The sequence below is a fragment of the Dendrobates tinctorius genome, unplaced genomic scaffold, assembly GCF_039654945.1.
Source record: "Dendrobates tinctorius isolate UK_male_01 unplaced genomic scaffold, ASM3965494v1 ptg000074l, whole genome shotgun sequence".
Taxonomy (NCBI): Eukaryota; Metazoa; Chordata; class Amphibia; order Anura; family Dendrobatidae; genus Dendrobates; species Dendrobates tinctorius.
Genome location: NW_027361742.1, coordinates 19903929 through 19930556, shown reverse-complemented (window position 1 = coordinate 19930556; position 26628 = coordinate 19903929). Strand labels below are relative to the sequence as shown.

Here is a 26628-nt window from a genome sequence, read left to right as displayed (position 1 = left end):
ATGTATGTAGTATGTATGTAGTATGTATGTAGTATGTATGTTACATGTAGTATATATAGTATATATGTAGTAGGCATGTTGCATGCATGTAGTATATATGTTGTATGTATGTTGCATGCATGTAGTATATATGTATTATGTATGTAGTATGTATGTAGCATGTATGTATTATGTATGTAGTATGCATGTAGTATATATGTAGTATGTATGTTACATGTAGTATATATAGTATATATATAGTATGCATGTTGCATGCATGTAGAATATATGTTGTATGTATGTTGCATGCATGTAGTATATATGTAGCATGTATGTAGTATGTATGTAGCATGTATGTAGTATGTAGCATGCATGTAGTATGTAGCATGTATGTAGTATGTATGTTACATGTAGTATATGTAGTATGCATGTTGTATGTATGTAGCATGTATGTAGTATGTATGTTGCATGTAGTATATATGTAGTATGCATGTTGTATGTATGTAGCATGTAATTTTTTTTTTTTTTTTTTTTTTTTTTTTTTTATACATTCAACACATTAGCCGGATGATGGGACTACTACTGTCCCATCATTGGCTAATGTGTCAATCACTGTCATGGTAGCAGGCATCGCCCGATGGGACTTGTAGTCCCATCGGACGATGCCTGCACAGACTACCGGAGCCTGCACAGACCACCGGCAGGCCGGCACAGCCCCCCGGCAGGCTGGCACAGACCACCGGAGCCTGCACAGACCCCCCGGCAGGCCGGCACAGCCCCACGGCAGGCCGGCACAGACCACCGGAGCCTGCACAGACCCCCCGACAGGCCGGCACAGCCCCCCGGCAGGCCGGCACAGACCACCGAAACCTGCACAGACCCCCCGGCAGGCCGGCACAGCCCCCCCGGCAGGCCGGCACAGACCACCGGAGCCTGCACAGACCCCCCGGCAGGCCGGCACAGCCCCCCCGGCAGGCTGGCACAGACCACCGGAGCCTGCACAGACCCCCCGGCAGGCCGGCACAGCCCCCCGAAAGGCCCGTACAGACCCCAGAGAGGCTGTACAAGGCAAAAATAGGATTTTTCTTATTCCGATACCGGAAGTCCCATAGACTTGAATGGGACTTCCGGTATCGGAATCGGCGATACCCGATATTTTTTTTAGATCGGCCGATACCATCCGATCCGATACTTTTAAGTATCGGACGGTATCGCTCAACACTAGTTATAAAGCAAACACAAATGTATCTGATTAAAGTAACCATCACAAATCTCTGCAATAAAGGAGTCTCAATGTTAGTGGGTGGCATCCATCAATAGGGGAAACTGACTATAGTACTGAAAAACAATCTCTTGCTTTAGCTTTGTTGGAACACAACTCATTCTGGTACAATCCATGCCCTCTTTTTGAAGACACTTTTAAATAGTGTTTAGTCAAGTGGAAACATTTGTACTTTTTAGTGCAATTCAAAAATAAATTTGGATATATTGATCAAAAAAAGCTCCAAGAAGGGTTCAACATTTGCCAATTATACAATGGTAAATGTGCCCCAATGTTTCTCTCTGTGCAGTTTCTATTTCAACTACAAATTCATTTACTGTATATACCAATTTTAGCCACTAGAGGACACCAGAGACCATTACATTACTGACTTTACACCGCTGCATACCTACCAGCGTTAATCATCATTATTATTATTATTAATTTCTAGAGCACCATTGATTCCATGGTGCTGTACATGACAAGCCGACACATAAAAAAGACAAAAAAAAATTACAGAGAACAAACTAACAATGATAGTCTGGTGTAGAAAAAAGCATCCCTGCCTTGCGGGCACATTCTACAGGATATATTACCATAAATGTTGGTACATTCTTATATTTTAAGCAATAACTGATGAAACAAAGGTGTTTTACAGGCCCATCGAAAATTTATGCAGACACCACATGTGACTGCAGACAGCCAAATCGAAACTGTGCAATGCGCACAATGTCAGGATTCCCCTCTGAGTGAGTCGGCGGTCATGTGACTGCAAGTATGTGATCTGAATCATTGAGGTCACGTGCCGAATAGATTCTCATCCGATTTTCGCAATAGCGCTTCTGAAAGATGATGATAAAAATCTAATTGGCACATGAACGCAACTATGCAAATCAAATACTTGCAGTCACATGACCGCCCACTCACACTGGGGAGAGGGGACTCCTGACACTGTGCGCATTGCACACTATCATATTTCATCAGTCTGCAGTAAAATAGAGTGACTGTAGGAATGTCTGCTGAGCCTGTAAAACCCCTTTAAGGGCTGGTTCAGACAAACTGATAATATGGTCGTGTGCTGTCTAAGTAAATATAGGACAGGGCACTGACCAATGTAGATCACTAGGGCTGTGCAGATGATTGTTCTGTGCGAAAAAAAAATCACACCATGCACTCTCTCTCGGGTGAGATGAGTCCATCTGTGTGACATCCGATCTTTACAGATACATTTTATTAACCTAGGAAACTGTATTTAATTATGCACATTTTTGAATGAAGATGTATGAAAGCAGGCCACACAAAGAACACACGAGGAGATCACAAAGACGTTAAAAAAACACCGATGGCACCCCGCTAACAATATGGATGAAACTTGGACAATTTATCATATCGTCTGGCCTCAGCCTAAAGAAGAGATGATATTACTGATTTCTGGTAATCATGAACTGGTAACTGTTTGAGCCATACATTCTTTTTTTAATTTCTTTTTTTAATTATCAATATCAATTTAAAGGAATTTTGCAGGTTTACATTTTATATGGCACAGGCATCCTATGTGTACCAATAATCAAAATAGACATTACTTACCTCCTGCCGCACTGCGCTGCCTTTCTGCCGCTGCCTCCACTCTTTAGTGACTATGCTGCACCAGTAATGTCACGACTACAGCACACGATTACTACAGTGGTCCTGTACTGTCCACATCGGCATCACTGAGCCCCGTGACTGGCTGCACAAGTCATGTGCTGTAGTTATGATGTCACCGCTGTAGTCATTACATCACCAGGACAGTGCTGGAGCCGCAGTGCTGATTTTGTTGTTTTTACACATAGGATGTCTATGCTATATATACAGTAAACTTTGCAATCTGTCTCAGTAGAAAGTCTATGAGCTGGAGCACAGAGTACAGTATGGGCTTATGGACTTTCTACTGAGCCCACTGTCTGCTCTGTGAGCGCACTGATACAGCTGCTCCGCAGGGCACTACAGTGGATATTCAGTCATCATGTATTTCTAAGTGCAGTGCCCCTTTTAAGGACTTGTCCAGTCAAAACCGGTAAGTCTGGAGTCACTCTGTAATTCCCAGTTTCAGACCCAGGAACAGAGGGTAAATATGAGTTATACATTACCCCGACCAGTGGACACAATCTCGCTCCATACACTTGCATTAAGCCGAGGCAGTGCCCCAACCATTGATGAGCCAGCCAGTGGGCATGCCCGACTAGAGGGCGTGGCCTCACTCCATATAAGTGTATGGTGAACAAAGCCACACCCACTGGCGGGGAGGATTCCTAAGTCTGCAAATTTATTGGCTCTGACCGGACAACCCCTTTAATGTTTGCAGTCAATATATTGTAATATACAATGTGACTATTCATACTTACAAGTACAGAATTCAGTGCTATCTACTGTGATGAAGGAACATTTTTCAAGCCTTTATATAGTATATTAAAATGTGAACTTGGGGAATGCAGAGAATTATTTTGATTTACCTAAGTACTTGTCCTGAAGAATGGAGTCGGACTTGTGAAGATACTGGAAGCGGGAGACCATTCTTGAGCCAGTTGATCTGAGGTGTTGGGACACCCGTTACAAGGCATTCAATGTTTATTGAAGTTCCCAAAATGGCAGTCAATTCTATGGGTGACCCCTGGTTATCGGTAATTTTGGGAGGGACTAGATAAAAAAAATATATATTTCATAAATAAAGAAGTTTATTCATATCTACATGCAGTTTTGATTTCATACCATGTCTTATCAGTTAAAAGTAAGATTGCATCTATAGGTAAAGTACACAAAATAATGGTCCTATCAGGTGTTCTTCTCGTGTCTAGCCATGGCATCTCCTTGGTTTGAGCTCTATTACCCATGGACACAGGCACCTGCGGTATCTCATATGATGGTCAGCTGTGAGCCGATACCTGTGTGTCATTTGGTGATAGCACCAGATGGACCCACAGAGATTACAAGGTCTGATTAGCGCATGAGCAGTACACACAAGCTGGCCGAACTGTAGGTATACCGAAACATGACTTCTGAGCACATCGGAACAGTCCCGCCATTCACAGCCTGCACGTTCTCATATGCCCACCCTCCAATAGCTGGAGCTTGCAGTAAGTAAGATTTGCACCTGCCCTTGGCTCTGGGGAAGCAGGCTACTCTGAATTATGCATGTGAGCCATAAACCCAACTTTCATATAGCTGTATAATACAAGAAAAAGCCGATAGGAGACTGAAAGTTGGTGAATATGGCAACAGCAAACCTAGGTTTGTTATTTGAATTTGGTTGTTTTTGCAGAAATGATTCTGTAAAACACTGACTTAGGTATTAAAGTGAGATACATACCATGTACATTTACCGTGAATATTCTGTCATCTTCTCCTACAGCGTTGGTGGCTATACAGGTGTATTTTCCCATATCAGTAGTTTGAGCACTTGTAATAGTTAAAACTTCTCCATTCAAAGATTTGCTTTGAAATGTAAAATAGAAATAACAGTGAATCTATATTACTAATCACACAAATGTGCCATTGCTGTACAATCATAAGGACTGAAGGACATAAGCCAAAAATTACTTTAATCACACGTACAGAAAAAAAATGTATTCTAATCCCAGAATTGAGTCTGCCAGATCAGACCTACATAGACAACTGTGTGTTACTAGTTGGGGTTAGTCCCAAACACTGACCAATCATTTTATGAAATTTGCAGACCCGGAAAATTTAAACATTACGAGATTTGATTCGCTTGAATCAACAACAAAAAATGCCCACTGCCTTTTCACATAAAATAATGTAGCAGTCACATAAAGCCTCAGGTGCAACCACACAGGTTTTCTTATAATGCCTTGCAGCTATCACATCAAGTCTTATATAGGTGAGCAATCAGGAAGAGCTATCATAGTCTGTAAAAAAAAAAGCCTAAGTAGGGAATGCAGCAACTATTTTAGGGTGGCTTTTGGATTGTGAGAGGAAGTCAGAGCTTACAGCTCAGCAATAGAGATAAGGAGAGAAAGCCCTAAAACATTAGACAAAAACATCAGAGAGTAATGTGATGTACAACTGCAGCACTGAAGAAGATGCGAGTAATAGTCTGGGAATAATACAAAGATTAAATTGTTAGGAAAAGAGAGCAGCTGTTCTTTGCTCATTGTGTTTGGTCACTGATAAGGTGTAACTGGCATCTGTCCCTCTGCACTTTAATTACAACTACACATTTTTTCTTCATTCATAATGTACTTGTCTGCCCTGTCCATAAAAATGATTTAAGGCATCCGTGATTTCTGTTTTAAGCTGAAGAAATGTATACAAAATATTTTAACTGTGAATATCATCAGTTAACAGTTCTCAGTAAAAAAGAGAATTCAGCTGAAGTCTTCATATCAGAATTATGGACTGTAGAGAATCTATCACTTATAATCATAATTATTTGTAATGGTTTTCCATTGAGTCCATAACATTTTTTGCCTGTGTGTAACTTTTTGATAAACTGAACAGAAAAAATAAGACGTAAAGTTGGCAACCCTGACGCCTATACTGCGGCCTGCTCACATATTTTGCTCTCTGGACATGTGCCTACCTTCCTAGCATTTATCATTAGATCTTTTTGGCAAAGGCAGAATAATTAGAATTGAAAAGATTGTCAAAAGTTAGTTATAGAGGTTGTGCAACATGTATGGTAAAAGAATGTAGTAAAGAAAAAACCTACACTATGACTAAAAATGTAGGTGTTGTTAGCAGCAGTGAAAGCACCGACACTAATGGCACCAGCTGTTCGGGCCATCGTATTAGCAAACACAGGCCACAATTGTCCTACTTTACCTCCGTCAAGGGTTTTAGTGGAGAAGAATCAAAGGGCATTCTGAAATACTGAATACAGCACACCACTCATCTTAGTCACAGCAGGATGATGTTACATCTATCAGCGACATCATCAGTTGCAAAGAACGGTCAGCATGGTCACAAATGACGGATACTCCAAAGTGTTGTACATACCTTTTCAGTGCTAATCTTAGTGAATTTGAATATTTAAAGACTTGATCATCTCCATTCATTGTGTCACCCCTTATTCTTAAGAAATGCTTAAAATTATGCTGTTGGTTTCTTTGACAATGTACAGTATGTTAGGTACATTTTTATGGCAGGTAGGTATTTGACTCCCATTTCTGAATAAATCACATGTTGTTGGCTGCTCTATTATTTTGAGCAAAGTAAAAGAACTAGTAACATTTCTTTTCAGGCACATTCCTTCAATTAGACGCAAGACATATGTTCATGTACTTGCCTGTGGCAATCTTAGCTATAAACATATCCATCATACTAGATATATCAGAGGAGAATAAATTCTTACATAATTCTAAGGCGATGATCACTGTTTATGCGTTTACCATCCTTCAACCAATAAATGACGGGTTCAGGAATTCCTTTGGCGTCACACACCAGCTGTATGTCTTCTGATGGTAAAGCATTGATCTCATTTGCCATTCCAGACCCAGTAATACTAGGGGGAACTATAAACATTTACATAGTTATTATATACATTATGGCTATAATTCTGTATAGGCTAAACTAAGATATGATCTTTTACAATAATAGAAACGACTATGAAATACTTGCCTTGAATGGTCAGGAAATAGTCTTTCTGGGCTCTGCCTTTTATGTTGGTTGCTATACATGTGTAGTTTCCACTGTTGGAGAGCTGAGCTCTACCTATCTTCATTTTGGTTCCTCCATTTAGAAAGTGGGTGTCCAAATAATCTGAAAGATCTATGTAAGGAGACAGAAGTGAAGATTAGCTACTCAAACATAGAATCATAGAATGTTAGAGTTGGAGAATCTCCTGGGTCATCATGTCCAACCCCCTGCTCAATGAAGGATTCACTAAACCATCTCAGACAGATGACTGTCCAGCCTCTGTTTGCAGACTTCCATTGAAGTAGAACTCACTACCTCTCATGGCAGCCTGTTCCACTCATTGATCACCCTCAAAAAAGTTTTTCAAATATCTAACCTGTATCTTTTCCCTTTCAGTTTCATCCCATTGCTTCTCGTGTTTCCATGTGCAAATGAGAATAGTGATGATCCTTCTACACTGTGACATCCCTTCAGATATTTGTAGACATCTATTAAGTCTCCTTTTAGCCTTCTTTTTTTCCAAGCCAAACATTGCCAGATACTTTAACTGTTCCTTGTAGGACATTCTTTGCAGTACTCTCACCATCCTGGTAGCCCTTCTCTGAACTTGCTCCAGTTTTTCATTGTATTTTTCAAAATGTGGTACATATTTTCTAGTGATATTATGTCATGGCATGGCCTAGTCTTTAGCAAAAAGTGAAAAAAGGTAGGTTTTCAAGGAAAAGAACAGCATCCCAACCGTTATGGACTAGAGTGGCAGTATCATGTTGAGGGGTGATTTGCTGTACGAGGAACTGGTAAACTTTACAAAGTAAATGACATTATGAACAATACAAATTCTGAGGAGATTTTGAAGAAACATCTCATGTCACCAAATAGGAAGTTAAACCTTGTTTGCTAATGACTTCCAAATAAAAAATGACTCCAAACATATTCGGAAAGTTGTGGTTTTTAGACAAAAAATTCAAGTAATAGAGCGACCACTACAATGACCTGACCTCAAGCCTATAGAATATTTGCTGGTAGAACTTAAAAATAGTTTGTGAACAAGAAAGCTTAACTGTCACACCAGTTCTGTTAGGAGGATTGGGTCTAAATTTCAGCAACCTATCCCAAGAAGGTTGCTGGAAGGTTAACCAAAAAGTGTGACTTAAGTTAGACAATTACAAGGCAAAGCTACCAGATACTAACCATGTGTGTGTAAACTCCAGAGCCAATAGACATGTGAGCAAAGTTGTTTCTATTGATGTGAATTAGTTCAAAAGAATGAGAATGTGAAAAAAACAGTAAAATGAGCCTTAATAAGTGTGGCTAAGGTGTATATACTGTACATTTATGATTTCAGTTTGAAAAATGTTAATATGCTGCACTCAGTTTCAGCAGAAGTGCCACCTGAATAAGCAGTACAGTTATATCTATTGTCACATAAACATCTTCAGGTCTAATTTGTAAAGTCTACAACATATGAAATGTGTCATGATCCAGGACGGGGTTTTGTCTTTGGCCCGTCCTGGTCAGACAGGGGTTAATTTTTTCTGCCTCTCTCTGGCAGAGGGCGGCTATTTAGTGGCCACTTGACCTAGGTCCGGTGTCAGTTATACTCCTGCCCTCGGCTGAGTTAGTTGACCCCTTGCGTACGTGTGCCTTGTGCCTGATAACTTGTTGCTTGTTTGGTTTTGATCTGGTTCTGTCCCTGTTACGAGCTCTGCCTGTCCCCCTTGTACTGCGCTACCCTCTCTGTGTATGACTCTCTGCCTGTGACTTGACTATTCTCTGCTCATCCCTCTGTTACTGCACCGCCCTCTCTGTGTATGACCTCTATTTGTCTGACCTGCGTTTCCCTCTCCTCTACTACAGTATCCCTGCAGTAAGTATATTACATCATCTGCAGCAGTAGGACGCTAAGCCCCACCCCCTGCAGTCACATGATCGTAGGTCCTTGTACTCCTTACTTCTTTCAGTGTCGCAGGTCCTGTCTGCTTGAACTTTCACTGCAGTATTGGACCCCGGGCCCTCCTGTAGTGTGGGTAAGTCACCCTAGGTTACCTTTGCGTTTAACAACCACTTTAACCAGTCTACAGGTACATCTCCCTTTTTCTGCAACTATGGGTTTCATCCACATTTTGGAGAGTTCTCCGTTTGGACTCTCGTTGTCCTGGGACGGATGAGACTACCCAGCAATTGGGGGAGGTATGGCAGGAGGTCCAAAGTAACATTACGAAGGTTCAGACTAAATATAAGTTTTTTGTAGACAAAAAACAGTCCGTGGGGCAGGTGTTCCAGGTTGGGGATAAGGTATGGCTGTCTACCAAGAATATAAGGCTCAAGGTCCCCTCTGCGAAGCTTGGACCTAAATTTATTGGTCCCTATGAAATTACCGAAGCGGTCAACCCAGTGGCTTTTCGGTTGTGTCTCCCGCTGTCTCTACGGATCCCCAATGTTTTCCATAGGGCCCTTTTGAAACCTGTAGGGTCCGGTGGGGAGGGATCATTGTCTTCCCCGCCACCGGTTTTCGTAGATGGGCAGTCTGAGTACGAGGTGGAACGAATTGTTGACTCTAGGTTGGTCCGTCGTACTCTTCAATATCTTGTGCATTGGAAAGACTATGGTCCTGAGGACCGGTCGTGGGTTCCTGCCCGATCGGTTCATGTGGATTGGTTGGTCCGGGCCTTTCATGCCAAGTATCCTGAGAGACCCGGGGGTCCAGTGGCCCCCCGTTGAGAGGGGGGTGCTGTCATGATCCAGGACGGGGTTTTGTCTTTGGCCCATCCTGGTCAGACAGGGGTTAATTGTTTCTGCCTCTCTCTTTCAGAGGGCGGCTATTTAGTGGACACTCTACCTAGGTCCGGTGTCAGTTATACTCCTGCCCTAGGCTGAGCTAGTTGACCCCTTGCGTACGTGTGCCTTGTGCCTGATAACTTGTTGCTTGTTTGGTTTTGATCCGGTTCCGTCCCTGTCACGAGTTCTGCCTGTCCCCCTTGTACTGCGCTACCCTCTCTGTGTATGACTCTTTGCCTGTGACTTGACTATTCTCTGCTCGTCCCTCTGTTACCGGGCCGCCCTCTCTGTGTATGACCTCTGCTTGTCTGACCTGTGTTTCCCTCTCCTCTACTACTGTATCCCTGCAGTAAGTATATTACATCATCTGCAGCAGTAGGATGCTAAGCCCTGCCCCCTGCAGTCACATGATCGTAGGTCCTTGTACTCCTTACTACTTTCAGTGTCGCAGGTCCTGTTTGCTTGAACTTTCACTGCAGTATCGGACCCCGGGCCCAGTCACTCTGCTCAGCCGTGGCAGTTTGCCAACGCTGACAGGATCCAGACAAATGTAAGGAAAAATGGTTGTTGGAAGGCTAACGCTCTCTAAAAAGTTAAAAAGCTGTAGTGGAACTAGTCTATTGTTTTTTTTTTCATGTAGAGGCACAATAGCTTGATGGTCACAGTTACTTTCATTGGTAGAATACGCATAGTGGTCACATTTTACACATGGTAAGTAAATGCTCTTTCACAGCAGAAAGGCAGTACAGATAAAAAGATACAGGTAGTGTCTTTTTGGGATCTAGACTAGAGGTCCTGGTGCAAATCTATTAACCTTCCTAGAGGTCAGCTTATACCCATTATGGGTGATGGCTCTTGCATGAACCTCCTGTACTTTTATGGATCTAAGGTCTCATTCAGATGAACGTATATTCATTCTGTGTACTGTCCATGTCTGTTACGAACTGATCACGGAGAGCACATGGATTCTTTATAAAAACTTAATTCCAGCTCACCCAGTTGCCGGACATGAAGTTTTTCTACTATCCTTAACATGGATTCTTTATAGCAAGTGTTTCAGTGGATGTGGATAAAAAGCATCATGCATTATTTTGGTCTGTTTTAAGGACCATAATAATACATGCATGCAACATAAAGGCAGCTCCGGTATCTGTCTACAATGTGGATAAGCGCACAGAGTTGGAGTCCATCATGTGCGCAATTTGCTGGCACGCCTGGCCCGTTTTTTACTATGGCTATCTGAATTCAGCTTAAGGGAGGGTATTCTCTGCAACAGTATGCCATTGTTTGCGAATGATCCATCGTCTCTGTGAGTCATTGTAACCAGTAAGCCCCTACCTTTCTCATTGCTCCTGATCACCTAAATATACAGTGTGTGCCCCACAAAGACTTTTTCATTTCAAATTATATATCAGATCTCCACAACTCAGTGTGGGTCCATATGAAGTATCGGCACTATGCTACTTAAAAGGGTTGCCCACCTTTGAGGTAAATTTTTTTTTACTTAAATGTGTTCTCCAATAAAATGTAATAAAATAAATAAATAAAACACATTTAAATATTAAACATTTTTGTAAATACCTTAATTAGAAAGAAGGTCTGCTATATCTACTTTACTCGGTCATGATTTTAAAAATGGCAACTGCCACCCATATCATTGTGTAGCCCATCCTAGATTTAAGAACATATAGTAGAAAGAAAGATGCAAAGAAAGGTGTTTATCTTCTCCTTTAGTTTCCTCAGATTAGTGTCCTGTCAGGCTGACTGATCAGAGGAATGAGCGTTCAGGATACCTGACCTGACACTGCTCTGATGTGACTTCTGTCTCCAGCAGATGTCCTTCACACAGACTCTGCCTCGGAAATGTAGGATGGGTTGCACAATGATATAGATGGCACTTGCCATCTTTGAAATCCTGACAGAGTGTTCTTGATAAAGCATAGCCTTTTGTGAAATAAAAGTATTTAGAAAAAGTTTTAATGTTTAAATGTCTATTATTTATTTTATGACTTTATTTTATAACATTTCTCAGAGAACATTATTAAATGCTTGTCAAATTTTGTACCGATTATTTTTTGTTCTCCTCTTCTGTGTTCTTCCTTTTTCCCCTTCAATCACAATGCAGTTATACTGACCTTATAGGACAATGTATGACCATTTTTCCACAATCACTATGTCGTTATACTCACTTTTTGTTCTGACTATGTATGACTATTGCACTTTCCAATATTTTTATTAATCATTCTTGGTTTTATTATTACAGTACTTTAGATTGTTATTTTCCTGATTAAAAAAAAATAAATAAATAATCTCATAATCTGATTCCAGACTTTTGGCTGCTTTTTTCTTTGTCCCTTTGCCAGTTAATTTTGCAGACTGCCTGGGTTGCCATAGATCACTGTATGACATTTACTATTTTTATATAAGTTTATTTTACTTACTATATACTGCCTTCTGTCATATTTCTATGTGCTCCCTTGGTCATCATTTACCATATAAACCCTTGTCTGACATTGTTGGTTAGTTGTGAGTTATCGCATCATTCATCATTTAAACGATGATAAGGTCACGTAAATGAACTGTTAGATAGCTGTCGACACTACAGTTACTCGGCGGATAGTTATCACTCCAGAATCTTCAATAGCCATGAACACCGACATCTATGACAGCATCTTATCTCCCCTTCACACTAAAGGGCCTGTCACACTAAGCGATATTGCTAGCAATATGGCTATAACATCACTGGTTTTTGTGACGTTATAGCGATATTGCTAGCGATATCGCTATGTCTGATACTTACCTCCGACCGCTCCCCGCTGGTTATCGCTGATCACGCGAGAACGTCCTGGACCGTTTCTCATCGTCAGCTTCCTGCTGGGCTTCCTGTGGCGCCGACGAGCGACGCGTGGACGCGGGCGGGATGACGTCTTCATCGCCTCGTCTGACAGGTATGTAGCGACCCCCGACCCCTGCGATGTCACTGGTGAGATCTGCCTGTGTGGCAGCTCACTAGCGACCACTTAGCGATGTACCAGTGATCCTGACCACGTCATTTCGCTGGTCGGGATCGCTGGTACATCACTAAGTGTGACAGTACCTTTAGGGATCGAGGATTTAAAGTCAACATTGTATTGGGATAGAGTCGGGGGGTAGGAAGCAAATTACAATTGGCTGGTTCAGCAGACTATGGGGACTTTTAGCAAAAAAAGAGTATTATCTTTTTAATGCTATATTACAAAAAATTGATTTTGCATTCTGGTCCAAGAGGTATCAATGATAATCTTTTTAGACAATTGAATATCAAATTTAGTAAAACTTCCTGCTAAGTGAAAAAATATTTCACTCATAATTGATCACCAGTAATGCTCTGAACTTCATTATATTATATACTTACTTATCTGACTCCCATCCTTGAGCCAAATCAATGTTGGTGCTGGAATTCCATATGCATCACATGAAAACATAACAGGATTTTTAACTGTCCCAGCTTGATACTCCACTGGCGGTCCTTGTATCCTAGGAGGCACTGCAAGAAAAGTTAATGCACATATTATATGCCATTTCATGTTTTGCAATCGGTCTGTAAACAGGAATTTACCAAAATCTTACCATGAACCATCAAGAAAAATGTCTTCCTGTCTTGCCCTACAACATTTGTGGCGATACAGTCATATTCTCCTGCATCAGAGACCTGGAACGAGCATTTAAGATGACGACAGATAACTCTTAACTTGGCGCTCCAATAGGCTAAGCTCAAATTTTCTTTAAACTTAAGGCCCTGTTACACGTATCAATGTCTCAGCGATCCCACCAACGATCTGACGTGGATGGGATCGCTGGGACATAGTTAGCTGATTGCTGGTGAACTATCACATAGAAAGACCCTCCAGCGATCAGGACCAGCGAGCAAGCCGGTATCCAAGGTAAACAGCGGGTATCTAAGAGCCGCGTGGCTCTTAGATACCAGCTGTTTACCCTGGAAACCAGCGTGCACGCTGGTTTCCAAGGTAAACAGCGGGTAACTAAGAGCCGCATGGCTCTTAGATACCAGCTGTTTACATTGGAAACCAGGTCCCAGCATCGCTGATCGTTGGTCTCTCGCTGTCACATGCAGCAATGTGTGCTGTCCAGCGGGAGACCAGCGATCAAAAATGGCCCAGGACGTTTGAGCGCGATCAGTGATGCCCGGCAGGGGGCGGGTCGCTGATACATGTCACACACAGCGAGATCGCTGTGGCATCACAAAATCAGCAATCTCGCTGGCAATTTCGCTGTGTGTAACGGGGCCTTTAGACAGTGCTATATAGTAGAAGACTGATGGTGAATCCGGGATTTGACTCACCTGAGCATTGACAATGTTCAGTACTTTCCCTCTCTCAAGAATCCTAATATTAGTGGATTCAGCAATCAATTGGCTGTTCTTGTACCAGCTTATAATAGGTGCTGGGATTCCATCTGATTCACATGTCAAGGACATCGATGTAGAAATGTCTACATCCACCTGGGGACCTGAATCTCTGCTGTCACTGACTATGGTAGGAGACACTGCAATAATAATGTACAAATAGGAGTGTTTTACTGAAGAAAGAAAATCTGCCACATAGTAGTGTTCTCAAGGGTGCACTAAGTGATGAGGACTGACCATACACATTAAGAGAGAATGTTTTCTTGGTTTCTCCAGCTTGATTGCTGGCAACACATGCATATTCTCCAGTATCTTCCAGCTTGGTTTGATGGATCTGCAAAATCCTGCCCCCTACAAACAAAAAAATATTTTATTACAGAGAAGCAAGGTGCTGCAAAATCTTTTGGTAAGAGGGGTCTGCTAAATCATAAATCGCAGTTATTCACGCCATGGCTTGTCCTCAGAATTAGGTCTGTAACCAGGGATATTAAAGACAAAGGTAAGTTTAAACAGGTCTCCTATTTTAAGGCTGGCAAACATTTAGGTCTCGCTCACACGAGTGAATAAAGCGGGCGAGTGCTATCTGATGAAACATCGGTATGCACTCGGCCCAGTGTTACTCTATGGGGTAGTGCCCATCTGTGATTATTTTCCTATGCCGATTCGGCCTGAGAGAGTAATTGGAGCATGCTGCGATTGGCAACGTGACTTGGATCGCACACACCCAAACAAGTCTATGGGTTCATGTGAAACATCACCGAGTGCAATGCGATTCTCGCAGACATCGACAATGAAGGAGATGGAGAAATTAATTTCTCTGTCTCCTCTGCACCTGTGCTGTGATTCTCTTATGCGTGAGGATCAAAGAGCAGAACACTCACACTCGGATCACACTCGCAGCAGAGCAGGAACCGAGTGTCATTAGCATATTGCATCCGATGGCATATCTTAGTGTGACTCCAGCCTTAATGTAGCAGGAAATCCGCAGAAATTATAGGACTGAACATAAGACAACTGTAATTGTTGTCCTAAGACTGAAGTCATTAGACTAAATCGCCACATGTTGTTGGATTTATAATAAAATACATTTAGAATTATCCAAATATCACATTGTTTCTGAGCCAGGTAACCATGTTATAACAGAGTACACCAAAGTACCTTCAAGGCTTTAACTATACATTTGTAAGGAGGGCAAACTGATTTACCCCCATTGGAATTCCCATGTATTCTGCACTGTTATACTATACTGTTGCCTATTCCTATGTATATATGCTGTGTAGCACTCTATACACTCTATATAATGTTTTGGGGTTTTTTTGCAGGTTGGATAAAAAAGACAGTTTGCTGTGCAATTTCATGTGATATACTATGACAGGACAAGGGCTGAAAGTCTGGGTGACAATCAGAGGGTAGATACATGGCTCGGCCTAAGCCTAGACCCTCTGGGGACAAAGCATAGTAAGGCTGATATGCTGCATTACCCCCCTATAATGAGAGGGCAATAGGGAGCACATAGTGATCATGCGTGGAGCAGGAATGAAGGGTTGCCTGCCACAGAGTGACAAGCCTTGTATAGAAAAGCAGTAGAAGCAGTGACCTTAGGTGACTGGACCATGTTCTGGTTGCCCTGTATGCCTTGGCTGTAGCCTAATAGTACAGTTCTAAACTAGATTGGACTGAGGGGAGAATATAGTGAAAAATGTAATATAGTGAGAGCCCTTGAGATACAGGGCGAAGGTGGAAGGCTACTGATTAGGTCTAAGTGAATGTACAGTGGACCTGCAGTTTGACCTAAGTGTCCAATAGTGAGACCAGACCACCTACATGATCGTATCTTTGGAGAGAATGTGTAAATGGACGGAACCCTTTGGGAAGCAAGTCTGTAAGTGAGAGATATTTGGTGGAGGCTGGGATTGTAATGTGAGACTGTGTAGTATCACAGCACTCAGTGTGGTCCCTGCGAGAGACCTGTGCAAGAAGATAATGAAGACTGTGTTTTGTTGATTTGGTTTATTCTAATTTGCAGCAATACAAAAGTGTGATTGTATCCCCAAAATTGTGTGCTACAGTGTTTGCAGATGTCTTCAGTAAAGAATATTTGAATATTATTGGTGTCATTGTCTTCTAATTTAAAAGAGAAGAACCCAAAGAACCACATTACACACTTCACCATAAATAACACAGACAGAAATTCCTTTAATTTTTAAAATCAAACTGACACAACCTCAGCAGCTATCAATTATATAGGATTACAGACATCAGACTCCTATCATCATTGTTTCAATAACAGAAGGAATCAGGTATCCAGTGGAAAAAAACTATAAATGCCGCACTAGAAACTCTAATACCACTTTTGTCCATTATAAATCCCTCTTACCTGGCACAAGAAAGTGATGTGAGCTTGGTCCGAGAACAATCCCTTCCTTCCACCAACTTATTATCGGTAATGGAAATCCAGTGACTTCACATGTCAGAGAAACAAAATTATCTTCTACAACAGTGATGTTTTCATATATGCTGCCTATGATTCTTGGAGGAACTGCAATGGGATGGGATTACACCAGAATCAAATTCTAGTTCTTATATAGCTTCTTACATAAATTGCAAGTCAGATACAACTGGACAAAAAATATCCATATTCTAATCTTATACAAACTTTGTAAGAGCTTACAGTAAAGAGAATTTATTATTAAATGGTCAATGTCCTGTAAGTTTTTTTTTTGCATAAATCTATTCTACAGGGAAACATAAAATAATCTGCATTATATTTTATCACAGAAATTTGCTTCTTTCTCCACTTATGAATCACTTCCCTCCATCTCCTAAACTTATCATTCATTCCAAAAAACAGCTAAAATCCATCTTGATCAAAACAATATGAATTTCCAGTTCATTGCAGGATCAGACTTCAGCAGCCTATTAAAATGGAAAGGGGAGTGGGAGAGTGGAAGATGTAAGGGGACAACTGTCTGCTGGAACTTTCTAGTGAGTGTTTATCTTTCTTCAGTGTTGGATTTACAGCCACACTCCTCAATACTGCTGTAAAATGTCCTTCATATTGATACAAAGCAGGAATCCCTCATGTCTCTTGTAGTACAGTGGTATTCACACTGAGCAGTGATGAGGCAGTGACCCAGTAAAATTCAAAACAAAAGTCTCCTTAATGTTCAACTCACAGCAAAACACAGCACACGATATCCTCTAGAACGCAGCTGGGAACCATATCATCTGTATTGCAGACAATAAACATGCCTGTCCTCCTTCAGTTTACTGCTTGGCAAAAGCCAGTTCACCTCCGGTTCAGAGCCAGGCACAGGACAGTCTACTTCCGAGACAAGTTGCCGTGGGAGACTGCACTGCTGTGTAAGCTGTGGGTTGCTCTGTAGAGCCTTCTGCTCTGCCCTCTTGCACAAACCAAACTGACACTGACCCTAACACACCCAAACCCTTTATTGCAGGGCTTTTAACTGAAATCTGTGGCCATGGGCCAAATGGAAAACCCAGGCTGGGAATGAAATGGACTGTACTACTACCATCTGTAGTCGGTTTCAAAACCCAAAAGTCCAGAGCAGGTTTTCCCTAAATCTGCCTTGGACAACCAGCATGTCCAAGCCCCATACTCACTTTTATTCTGCGCTGCAACCACAGCTACGCCTGTGAGTGCAATGCACTCCCATGGCCTCAATATGCCTCCATGCACATCCTATGACCTCCTTATTGTACATTCATACATCCGTGTGAGTGTTACCATCCAAGAGAAACAGACAGATTTCATTTTTTCACATGTCATCTTACTTGCAGCAGTATTTTCTCATCTCTTTTTTTAACTGAAGCAGAAATACTGTCTGAACATTTTTTACATTGACTCTTAGCAATGTATCCATTAAAAATAGACAAAACTAGAATGGACAGCTGAAGTACAAAGTATGTCTTCCAAGTTTCATCCATGTCTGATCTGCAAAATGGAGGAAAACAGGATCTATTCTGAGTCTCCTGGATGGAGATACAGATCCATTTTTAAAATGGATGTGTGGATGGATCACTGAAACTTTGTGTTTGTATGCTGTCTGAGAAAAAAATGTACAGCACTAGGACGCATCACACAGATGTGCACATGTAGCCTTAGATATGAGCAGAGTGTCACAGTAAGAAGAAAAACACTCTGCGCCCAGTATCACCCTCCAGTATAAGAATGTGAGTGTGTCTCAACTGGTGCCTCATGCAATACTGCATGTCACTATATTGGGCAGAGTGGATGCGCCAGTATCAGTGAGGGTTCGTGCACCCCACTCGTATCTATATTATAATATCCACCTAAACACAGAAAGTATCTTGGGGTTCACCCATCTGTTACTATATGCTCATGAAACTCCATACTCTTAGTTGAACTATCCCTACTTTAGTCAGGACTGTCTTAACAGTAATAAAATAAAAAGTGTTACCATTAATATTCAGGTTAAATATTTTCTCAGCACTTCCAGCCACATTTTCAACAATGCACACATATCGACCAGTATCCATTAATTGTGCATTTTTTATCTAAAAGAACAAAGGAAGAGAAAATATCAATGAATATACAGCTCTAGCAAAAATTATGAGACCACTTTCAAATGTTCAATTCGTCTGATTTTTCTCTTTATAGGTATATTTTTGAGTAAAATGTAAATTGTTCTTTTAGTCTATAAACTTCTGACATGTCTCCAAATTTCCAAGCAATAAATTTTGTTTGTTTTTTTTCTAATAAAGAAAAATGGTCAAAATAAAAAAAACCAAGTGCTTTCAGACCTCAAATAACGCTAAGAAAACAAGTTCATAATCATTTAGAAACAACAATACTAATGTTTTAACTCAGGAAGAGTTCAGAAATCAATTATGGAATAACCATGATTGTTAATCACAGCTTTCATGTGTCTTGGCATGCTTGCCACCAGCCTTTCACACTGCTTCTGGCGCAAAAATGTAAGCAGTTCTTCTTTGTTTCATGGCTTGTGACTAGAGTTGAGCGACTTTTGGTTTTTTAGGGTCGCGTTTCGTTTCGTGAAACCCGACTTTTCCAAAAGTCGGGTCGAGCAAGATCGTCCGATTATAGGGAAAAGTCGGGGTCGTCCCGAAACACGAAACCCAATGTAAGTCAATGGGGAATAAAAGTCGGCAGTGAGAGGAGGACAGGAAACACACCTACAGTGCCCATTTGAATGCCAAAAGCATCAATTCTTCTTTCTTAAGCTTGTCAACCTTAATTAACTTCACAGTACAAGTTACGCACTGAAAAATGGGGGTTATTTGGCTACAAACTGTGGGGGGGGGAGGGCTGGCTCCAGGTTTTCATGTGCCCTGGGCGAAAGAGCGCCCCTTTAACACATACCACAACTCATCATGCTCCGATACGGCAGAGAAATAGCGGTATAGTCCAATGAAAAATACCTCACTTTTTACATCTCATGACGAGGCCCATCTATTTCTCCATACAGAATCATTGGTCCCATATAATGTTTGAAACAGTATATGATGAGCTCCACATAATGCTACAGTATATGTTGGTCCCCATGGATGAAGCGCCACTGTCTTATGGGCCCAAATAATGCTCCAAACATAATGGGCCCCATTTCTAATGCTCTAGTGTATAATGGGCCCTGTAAATGCTGCTCCAGTGTCTGATGTCCACCTTTGGAATGTTCCAGTGTATGGTGGGCCCCATCTATCATTCTCCAGAGTATAGTGCTCCCCAAAAATTGCTGTCCCAACATTGAAAACAATCAAATAAGTCTCCTCGCTAGGGAATCCCTGTACTGTGTAGGTTAGAAAGGGTACCGTATCCCTGGATAACATGTATGGATAGCGTACACATTCAAAATATATGTCTATACAGCATGAGGCAGGCTCAGACGGTGTTAGGCCCAGTATGGATTGCACGTGATTGCACAAAGGTTAGAAAGGGTACCGTATCACCGGATAACATGTATGGATAGCGTACACATTCAAAATATATGTCTCAGGAGGCAGGCTCAGACGGTGTTAGGCCCAGTATGGATTGCACGTGATTGCACAAAGATTAGAAAGGGTACCGTATCCCCGGATAACATGTATGGATAGCGTACACATTCAAAATATATGTCTCAGGAGGCAGGCTCAGACGGTGCTAGGCCCAGTATGGATTGCACGTGATTGCACAAAGGTTAGAAAGGGTACCGTATCCCCGGATAACATGTATGGATAGCGTACACATTCAAAATATATGTCTATACAGCATGAGGCAGGCTCAGACGGTGTTAGGCCCAGTATGGATTGCACGTGATTGCACAAAGGTTAGAAAGGGTACCGAATCACCGGATAACATGTATGGATAGCGTACACATTCAAAATATATGTCTCAGGAGGCAGGCTCAGACGGTGTCAGGCACAGTATGGATTTGACGGCCCAGATTACACAGCGGAGGAGCAGGGAGAGGTAAAGATTGCAAATGCTGGGGCCCTGCCCAAGCAAGGGGGGCCCACTCGTGGGCGTCGGTACTGGCACTGGGCCCCTCATAGTACAGCGGTGTGTCTGACGGCGGGTGTGCACCACCACCGTCAGAGACACTTGATTGCACTATGAGGGACCCTGTGCCAGTGCCCGCGCCCAAGAGTCGGCCTACCCACCTGTCCAGGGCAACAGCACTCGCACGGTGTCGTGCGGTAGGTGGTGACCCCGGTCATGGGGGGGAGGCAGCACAGTTAGGGAGTTTTAGAAAGTGGCATATGTTGATGTTGGACATTCAGCTGATGCAAAAGGCGAAATAGGTGAAGTACCAGGAAGAGGTGGACCAAAGCAAGCCATTTTTCTGTCACCCCATGTGTCATCAGGGGAAGGTGGGACAAAATCCTTGGAAACCCATGCGTGGTTCATTTTAATGAAGGTTAGATCATCCACATTTTGGGTTGACAGACGGGTCCTTTTTTCTGTCAGGATTGATCCAGCTGCACTGAAGACTCTTTCCGATAGCACACTTGCAGCTGGGCAAGCGAGCTCCTGTAAGGCATATTGGGCCAATTCAGGCCAGGTGTCCAGTTTAGCGGCCCAATAGTCAAAGGGGAATGACCTGTGTGGGAGAACATCGATATGGGAGGAAAAGTAGTTTGTAACCATAGTTGACAACTGCTGTCTCCTGTCACTTTCCATCGATGCAGTATTACCAGTTGTGTGAGCGGTATTTGAAAAATCAGTCCACAACATTGTCATGAAACCCCTGTCTCCAACGCCACTTCTGCTGTGTGCACCACGAACACCTCTGCCAAGCTGCCCCCGGCCCGTACGGCTCGTGTGAGAACCATCACCGCTGCTGTGTGCTGGGAATGCCTCAAGCAACCGATTTACCAGAGTTGCTTGTTTATTAGCCAATATTAGGTCAAGGTTCTCCTGTGGCATGATGTTTTGTAATTTGCCTTTATAGCGTGGATCCAGGATGCTGGCCAACCAGTAGTCGTCATCGTTCATCATTTTGGCAATGCGGGGGTCCCTTTTTAGGATCCGCAAGGCATAATCTGACATGTGGGCCAATGTTCCCGGTGTCAATGATGCACTGCGAGTGCTGGGTGGAGGAGCACTTTCTGGCAAATCCACATCCCTCCAGTCACGCACAAACCCTGTACCAGACCTTGCCACACCAACATTTTCACTTGCCCCACGAGATGCATCCTCCTCCCATAAGTAATCATCCCCATCATCATCCTCCTCCTCCTCTTCTTCCTCCACCTCGTCCAGGAGAGGTCCCTGAGCAGACAATGGCTGAATGTCATCAAGGATTCCCTCCTCCTCTTCCTCCTCATCAACATTGGCTGCAGACGCCTGCTCCTTAAGGTGCGTCAAAGTTTGCATGAGCAGACGCATAAGTGGGATGCTCATGCTTAGGATGGCGTCGTCTGCGCTTACCAGCCGTGTGCATTCCTCAAAACACTGAAGGACTTTGCAAAGGTCTTTCAGCTTCGACCACTGCACACCTGTCATCTCCATGTCTGCTCTCAAAGTGCCTGGCCGTGTATCCTCCCACAAATGCATTATGGCCTGCCTCTGCTCGCACAGTCGCTCCACCATGTGCAGGGTGGAGTTCCACCTTGTTGCAATGTCGATAATGAGGCGGTGGTTGGGAAGGTGGAGCAATCGCTGCAGCTTCTGCATACGAACGGAGTGTACAGGCGACCGGCGGATGTGCGCGCACAGTCTTCGCACCTTCTGGAGCAGGGCTGTTAACTCCGGATAATTTTTGAGGAAGCACTGCACCACCAGGTTCAAGGTGTGAGCCAAGCAAGGTATGTGGCTGAGTTTTGAAAGGGCTATGGCTGCCACAAAATTACGGCCGTTATCACTAACTACCTTGCCTGCCTCAAGATGTACACTGCCCAGCCATGACTCAGTTTGTCGCTTCAAGTACTCGGCCAGCACCTCGGCGGTGTGTCGGTCGCCCAAACACATCATCTGCAACACAGCCTGCTGACGCTTTCCACTAGCTGCTCGATAGGGGGACACATCGTGTGCAACAGTGGCAGCTGCAGATGGAGTGCTCGTACGACTGCGCTCTGTGGACGAGCTTTCGCTTCTGGAGGAGGAGGAGGGTCGAATGCCTACAGCCAACTGTTTCCTATACCGTGGGCTAGGCAGCACTGTCCCACCACCGCTGTCCCCTGTGGACCCTGCATCCACCACATTAACCCAGTGCGCAGTGATGGACACGTAACGGCCCTGGCCATGCCGACTGGACCATGCATCAGTTGTGAGGTGCACCTTTCCGCTCACTGACTGCTGGAGTGCATGGACAATGCGGTCTTTCACATGATGGTGGAGGGCTGGGATGGCTTTGCGAGAGAAGAAGTGGCGACTGGGTAGGTCATAGCGTGGTACTGCATAGGCCATGAGTTCGCGGAAAGCTGTGCTTTCCACCAACCAAAAGGGCATCATCTCAAACGAGATTAGTTTGGCAATGTGGGCGTTCAAACCCAGTGTACGCGGATGAGAGACTGAGTACTTTCTTGTCCTACTCATAGTGTCTGGGAGGGTGAGCTGGACTTGAGAGCTGCATATGGTGGAAGTAGCGGTGGACAGGGCGGACTGAGAGAGGGTTGATGATGGTGATGGAGTTGGTGTTCTTTCTGATGGCCTAGAATCAGTCTTTCGTTGATATAACAGTGGGATTCCCTGACTGCTGTGGTCTTGCAACGACACCTCAACATTTGCTGCTGTGCTAACCGGTGGGCTTACAGTGGGGGAAACAATGTAGCGTTGCTGACTACCTTCGTTGTGATCAGTTGCACATGTGGCACTTGAGGTTTGGTGTTGTGTCCACGCTTGCAAGTGCATGCTGGTTAAATGTCTAAGCATGCAACTGGTATTCAAATTTTTCAGATTTTTCCCTCGGCTAAAGGTCTTTGCGCACTTCTTACAGATAACCTTGGCCTGATCATGAGGATTTTGTTCAAAAAAGTGCCACACTGCACTCTTCCTACTTTGGCAGACATTTTGCGGCCTAGCACGCTGTGATCTTTTGACCCTCTGGACAAGCTGTCCAGCAACTCTTTTGATGTTTGGAACCTGTCTTTGGAGTGCTCCGGGCCTGCCAGATAACAGCTGTTGCGATGTCGATGTCTGCTGTGGATGCTCCTCATCTGAGCTATTGGAAGCAGCACCCTCTTCCCCCAATGGATGCCAATCTGGGTCAACAACTGGGTCATCCATCACCTCCTCTTCTATGTCATGTGCACCTTCCTCTGTGTCACCGTGTATGGTGGTATAGTGTGCGGGAAGGGGCACCTGAGTCTCATCAGGGTCAGAATCTGGCTCTGTACACTGCGAGGACAATGTAGTGCTCTGAGTGAATGTACCAGCAGAATCATCCATCAGCGGCTGTGCATCAGTGCACTTCATGTCAGATTCATCTTGGCCTGGGTAATTCACCATTTCACTTGATAATCCAGGCATGGTATGTGAAAACAGCTCCATGGAGTAATCAGTAGTATGGCCTGCGTCATCCTTCAATCTTGGTTGGGGTGAAGGACACAAGGAAAGGTGTGGTTCATGAACATGAACCTCCAATGACGACTCAGTGCTTTTACTTTTTACAACTGAAGAAGAGGAGGCGATAGAGCTGGAGGCTGAGTCAGCAATGTAAGACAAAACTTTTTCCTGATGCTCTGGCTTTAAAAGCGGTTTGCCAACTCCTAGAAAACTAAGCGTTCGAGGCCTTATGTAGCCAGACGATGACGCAGGGTCAGCACCTCCTGCATTCGGTCCTATTTTGCTCTTGCCACTACGATCAGATCCACCACCAATACCATCATTACCAGCTGCCAACCCCCGCCCAATTCCACGGCCTCTTCCACCAGCCTTCCTCATTTTTGGTAGAAATGTAGACAAAATCCAACAAACTATATAGTAATGTAAAACAAGGTACAAGGTGTCTATAGGACAGGGGAGATTTTGAATTTCTGCACACACTTTTGGACACTGGACACTTTTGGATTGTGTGAGGCCCACTGATATCTGAGCGCTATGTGACAGGCTCGATGGCACTGCTGTGACAAAAGTGACTAGAGGATAAGGGAGATTTTGAATATCTGCACACACTTTTGGACACTGGACACTTTTGGATTGTGTGAGGCCCACTGATATCTGAGCGCTATGTGACAGGCTCGATGGCACTGCTGTGACAAAAGTGACTAGAGGATAAGGGAGATTTTGAATATCTGCACACACTTTTGGACACTGGACACTTTTGGATTGTGTGAGGCCCACTGATATCTCAGCGCTATGTGACAGGCTCGATGGCACTGCTATGACAAAAGTGACTAGAGGATAAGGGAGATTTTGAATATCTGCACACACTTTTGGACACTGGACACTTTTGGATTGTGTGAGGCCCACTGATATCTCAGCGCTATGTGACAGGCTCGATGGCACTGCTGTGACCTAAGTGACTAGAGGATAAGGGAGATTTTGAATATCTGCACACACTTTTGGACACTGGACACTTTTGGATTGTGTGAGGCCCACTGATATCTCAGCGCTATGTGACAGGCTCGATGGCACTGCTGTGACCTAAGTGACTAGAGGATAAGGGAGATTTTGAATATCTGCACACACTTTTGGACACTGGACACTTTTGGATTGTGTGAGGCCCACTGATATCTGAGCGCTATGTGACAGGCTCGAAGGCACTGCTGTGACAAAAGTGACTAGAGGATAAGGGAGATTTTGAATATCTGCACACACTTTTGGACACTTTACACTTTTGGATTGTGTGAGGCCCACTGATATCTCAGCGCTATGTGACAGGCTCGATGGCACTGCTGTGACAAAAGTGACTAGAGGATAAGGGAGATTTTGAATATCTGCACACACTTTTGGACACTGGACACTTTTGGATTGTGTGAGGCCCACTGATATCTCAGCGCTATGTGACAGGCTCGATGGCACTGCTGTGACCTAAGTGACTAGAGGATAAGGGAGATTTTGAATATCTGCACACACTTTTGGACACTGGACACTTTTGGATTGTGTGAGGCCCACTGATATCTCAGCGCTATGTGACAGGCTCGATGGCACTGCTGTGACAAAAGTGACTAGAGGATAAGGGAGATTTTGAATATCTGCACACACTTTTGGACACTGGACACTTTTGGATTGTGTGAGGCCCACTGATATCTGAGCGCTATGTGACAGGCTCGATGGCACTGCTGTGACAAAAGTGACTAGAGGATAAGGGAGATTTTGAATATCTGCACACACTTTTGGACACTGGACACTTTTGGATTGTGTGAGGCCCACTGATATCTCAGCGCTATGTGACAGGCTCAATGGCACTGCTGTGACAAAAGTGACTAGAGGATAAGGGAGATTTTGAATATCTGCACACACTTTTGGACACTGGACACTTTTGGATTGTGTGAGGCCCACTGATATCTCAGCGCTATGTGACAGGCTCGATGGCACTGCTGTGACCTAAGTGACTAGAGGATAAGGGAGATTTTGAATATCTGCACACACTTTTGGACACTGGACACTTTTGGATTGTGTGAGGCCCACTGATATCTCAGCGCTATGTGACAGGCTCGATGGCACTGCTGTGACAAAAGTGACTAGAGGATAAGGGAGATTTTGAATATCTGCACACACTTTTGGACACTGGACACTTTTAGATTGTGTGAGGCCCACTGATATCTGAGCGCTATGTGACAGGCTCGATGGCACTGCTGTGACAAAAGTGACTAGAGGATAAGGGAGATTTTGAATATCTGCACACACTTTTGGACACTGGACACTTTTGGATTGTGTGAGGCCCACTGATATCTCAGCGCTATGTGACAGGCTCGATGGCACTGCTGTGACAAAAGTGACTAGAGGATAAGGGAGATTTTGAATATCTGCACACACTTTTGGACACTGGACACTTTTGGATTGTGTGAGGCCCACTGATATCTCAGCGCTATGTGACAGGCTCGATGGCACTGCTGTGACCTAAGTGACTAGAGGATAAGGGAGATTTTGAATATCTGCACACACTTTTGGACACTGGACACTTTTGGATTGTGTGAGGCCCACTGA

The 26628-nt window shown here is 43.5% G+C and overlaps 1 protein-coding gene across 1 annotated transcript in view; it reads right to left on the bottom strand.

Annotated features, from left to right (window-relative positions):
* Positions 1 to 26628, bottom strand: part of HMCN1 (hemicentin 1) — a 944468-nt gene that overhangs the window by 368928 nt on the left and 548912 nt on the right. Inside the window, exons 57-66 of the mRNA XM_073582913.1 lie at positions 18500 to 18596; positions 16435 to 16596; positions 14295 to 14408; positions 13995 to 14197; positions 13262 to 13343; positions 13047 to 13178; positions 6857 to 7006; positions 6591 to 6750; positions 4587 to 4711; positions 3733 to 3916 (exon numbers count right to left, since the gene is read on the bottom strand). Coding sequence (XP_073439014.1) covers positions 3733 to 3916; positions 4587 to 4711; positions 6591 to 6750; positions 6857 to 7006; positions 13047 to 13178; positions 13262 to 13343; positions 13995 to 14197; positions 14295 to 14408; positions 16435 to 16596; positions 18500 to 18596 — 1409 coding nt within the window. The remainder of the gene's footprint in view (positions 1 to 3732; positions 3917 to 4586; positions 4712 to 6590; positions 6751 to 6856; positions 7007 to 13046; positions 13179 to 13261; positions 13344 to 13994; positions 14198 to 14294; positions 14409 to 16434; positions 16597 to 18499; positions 18597 to 26628) is intronic.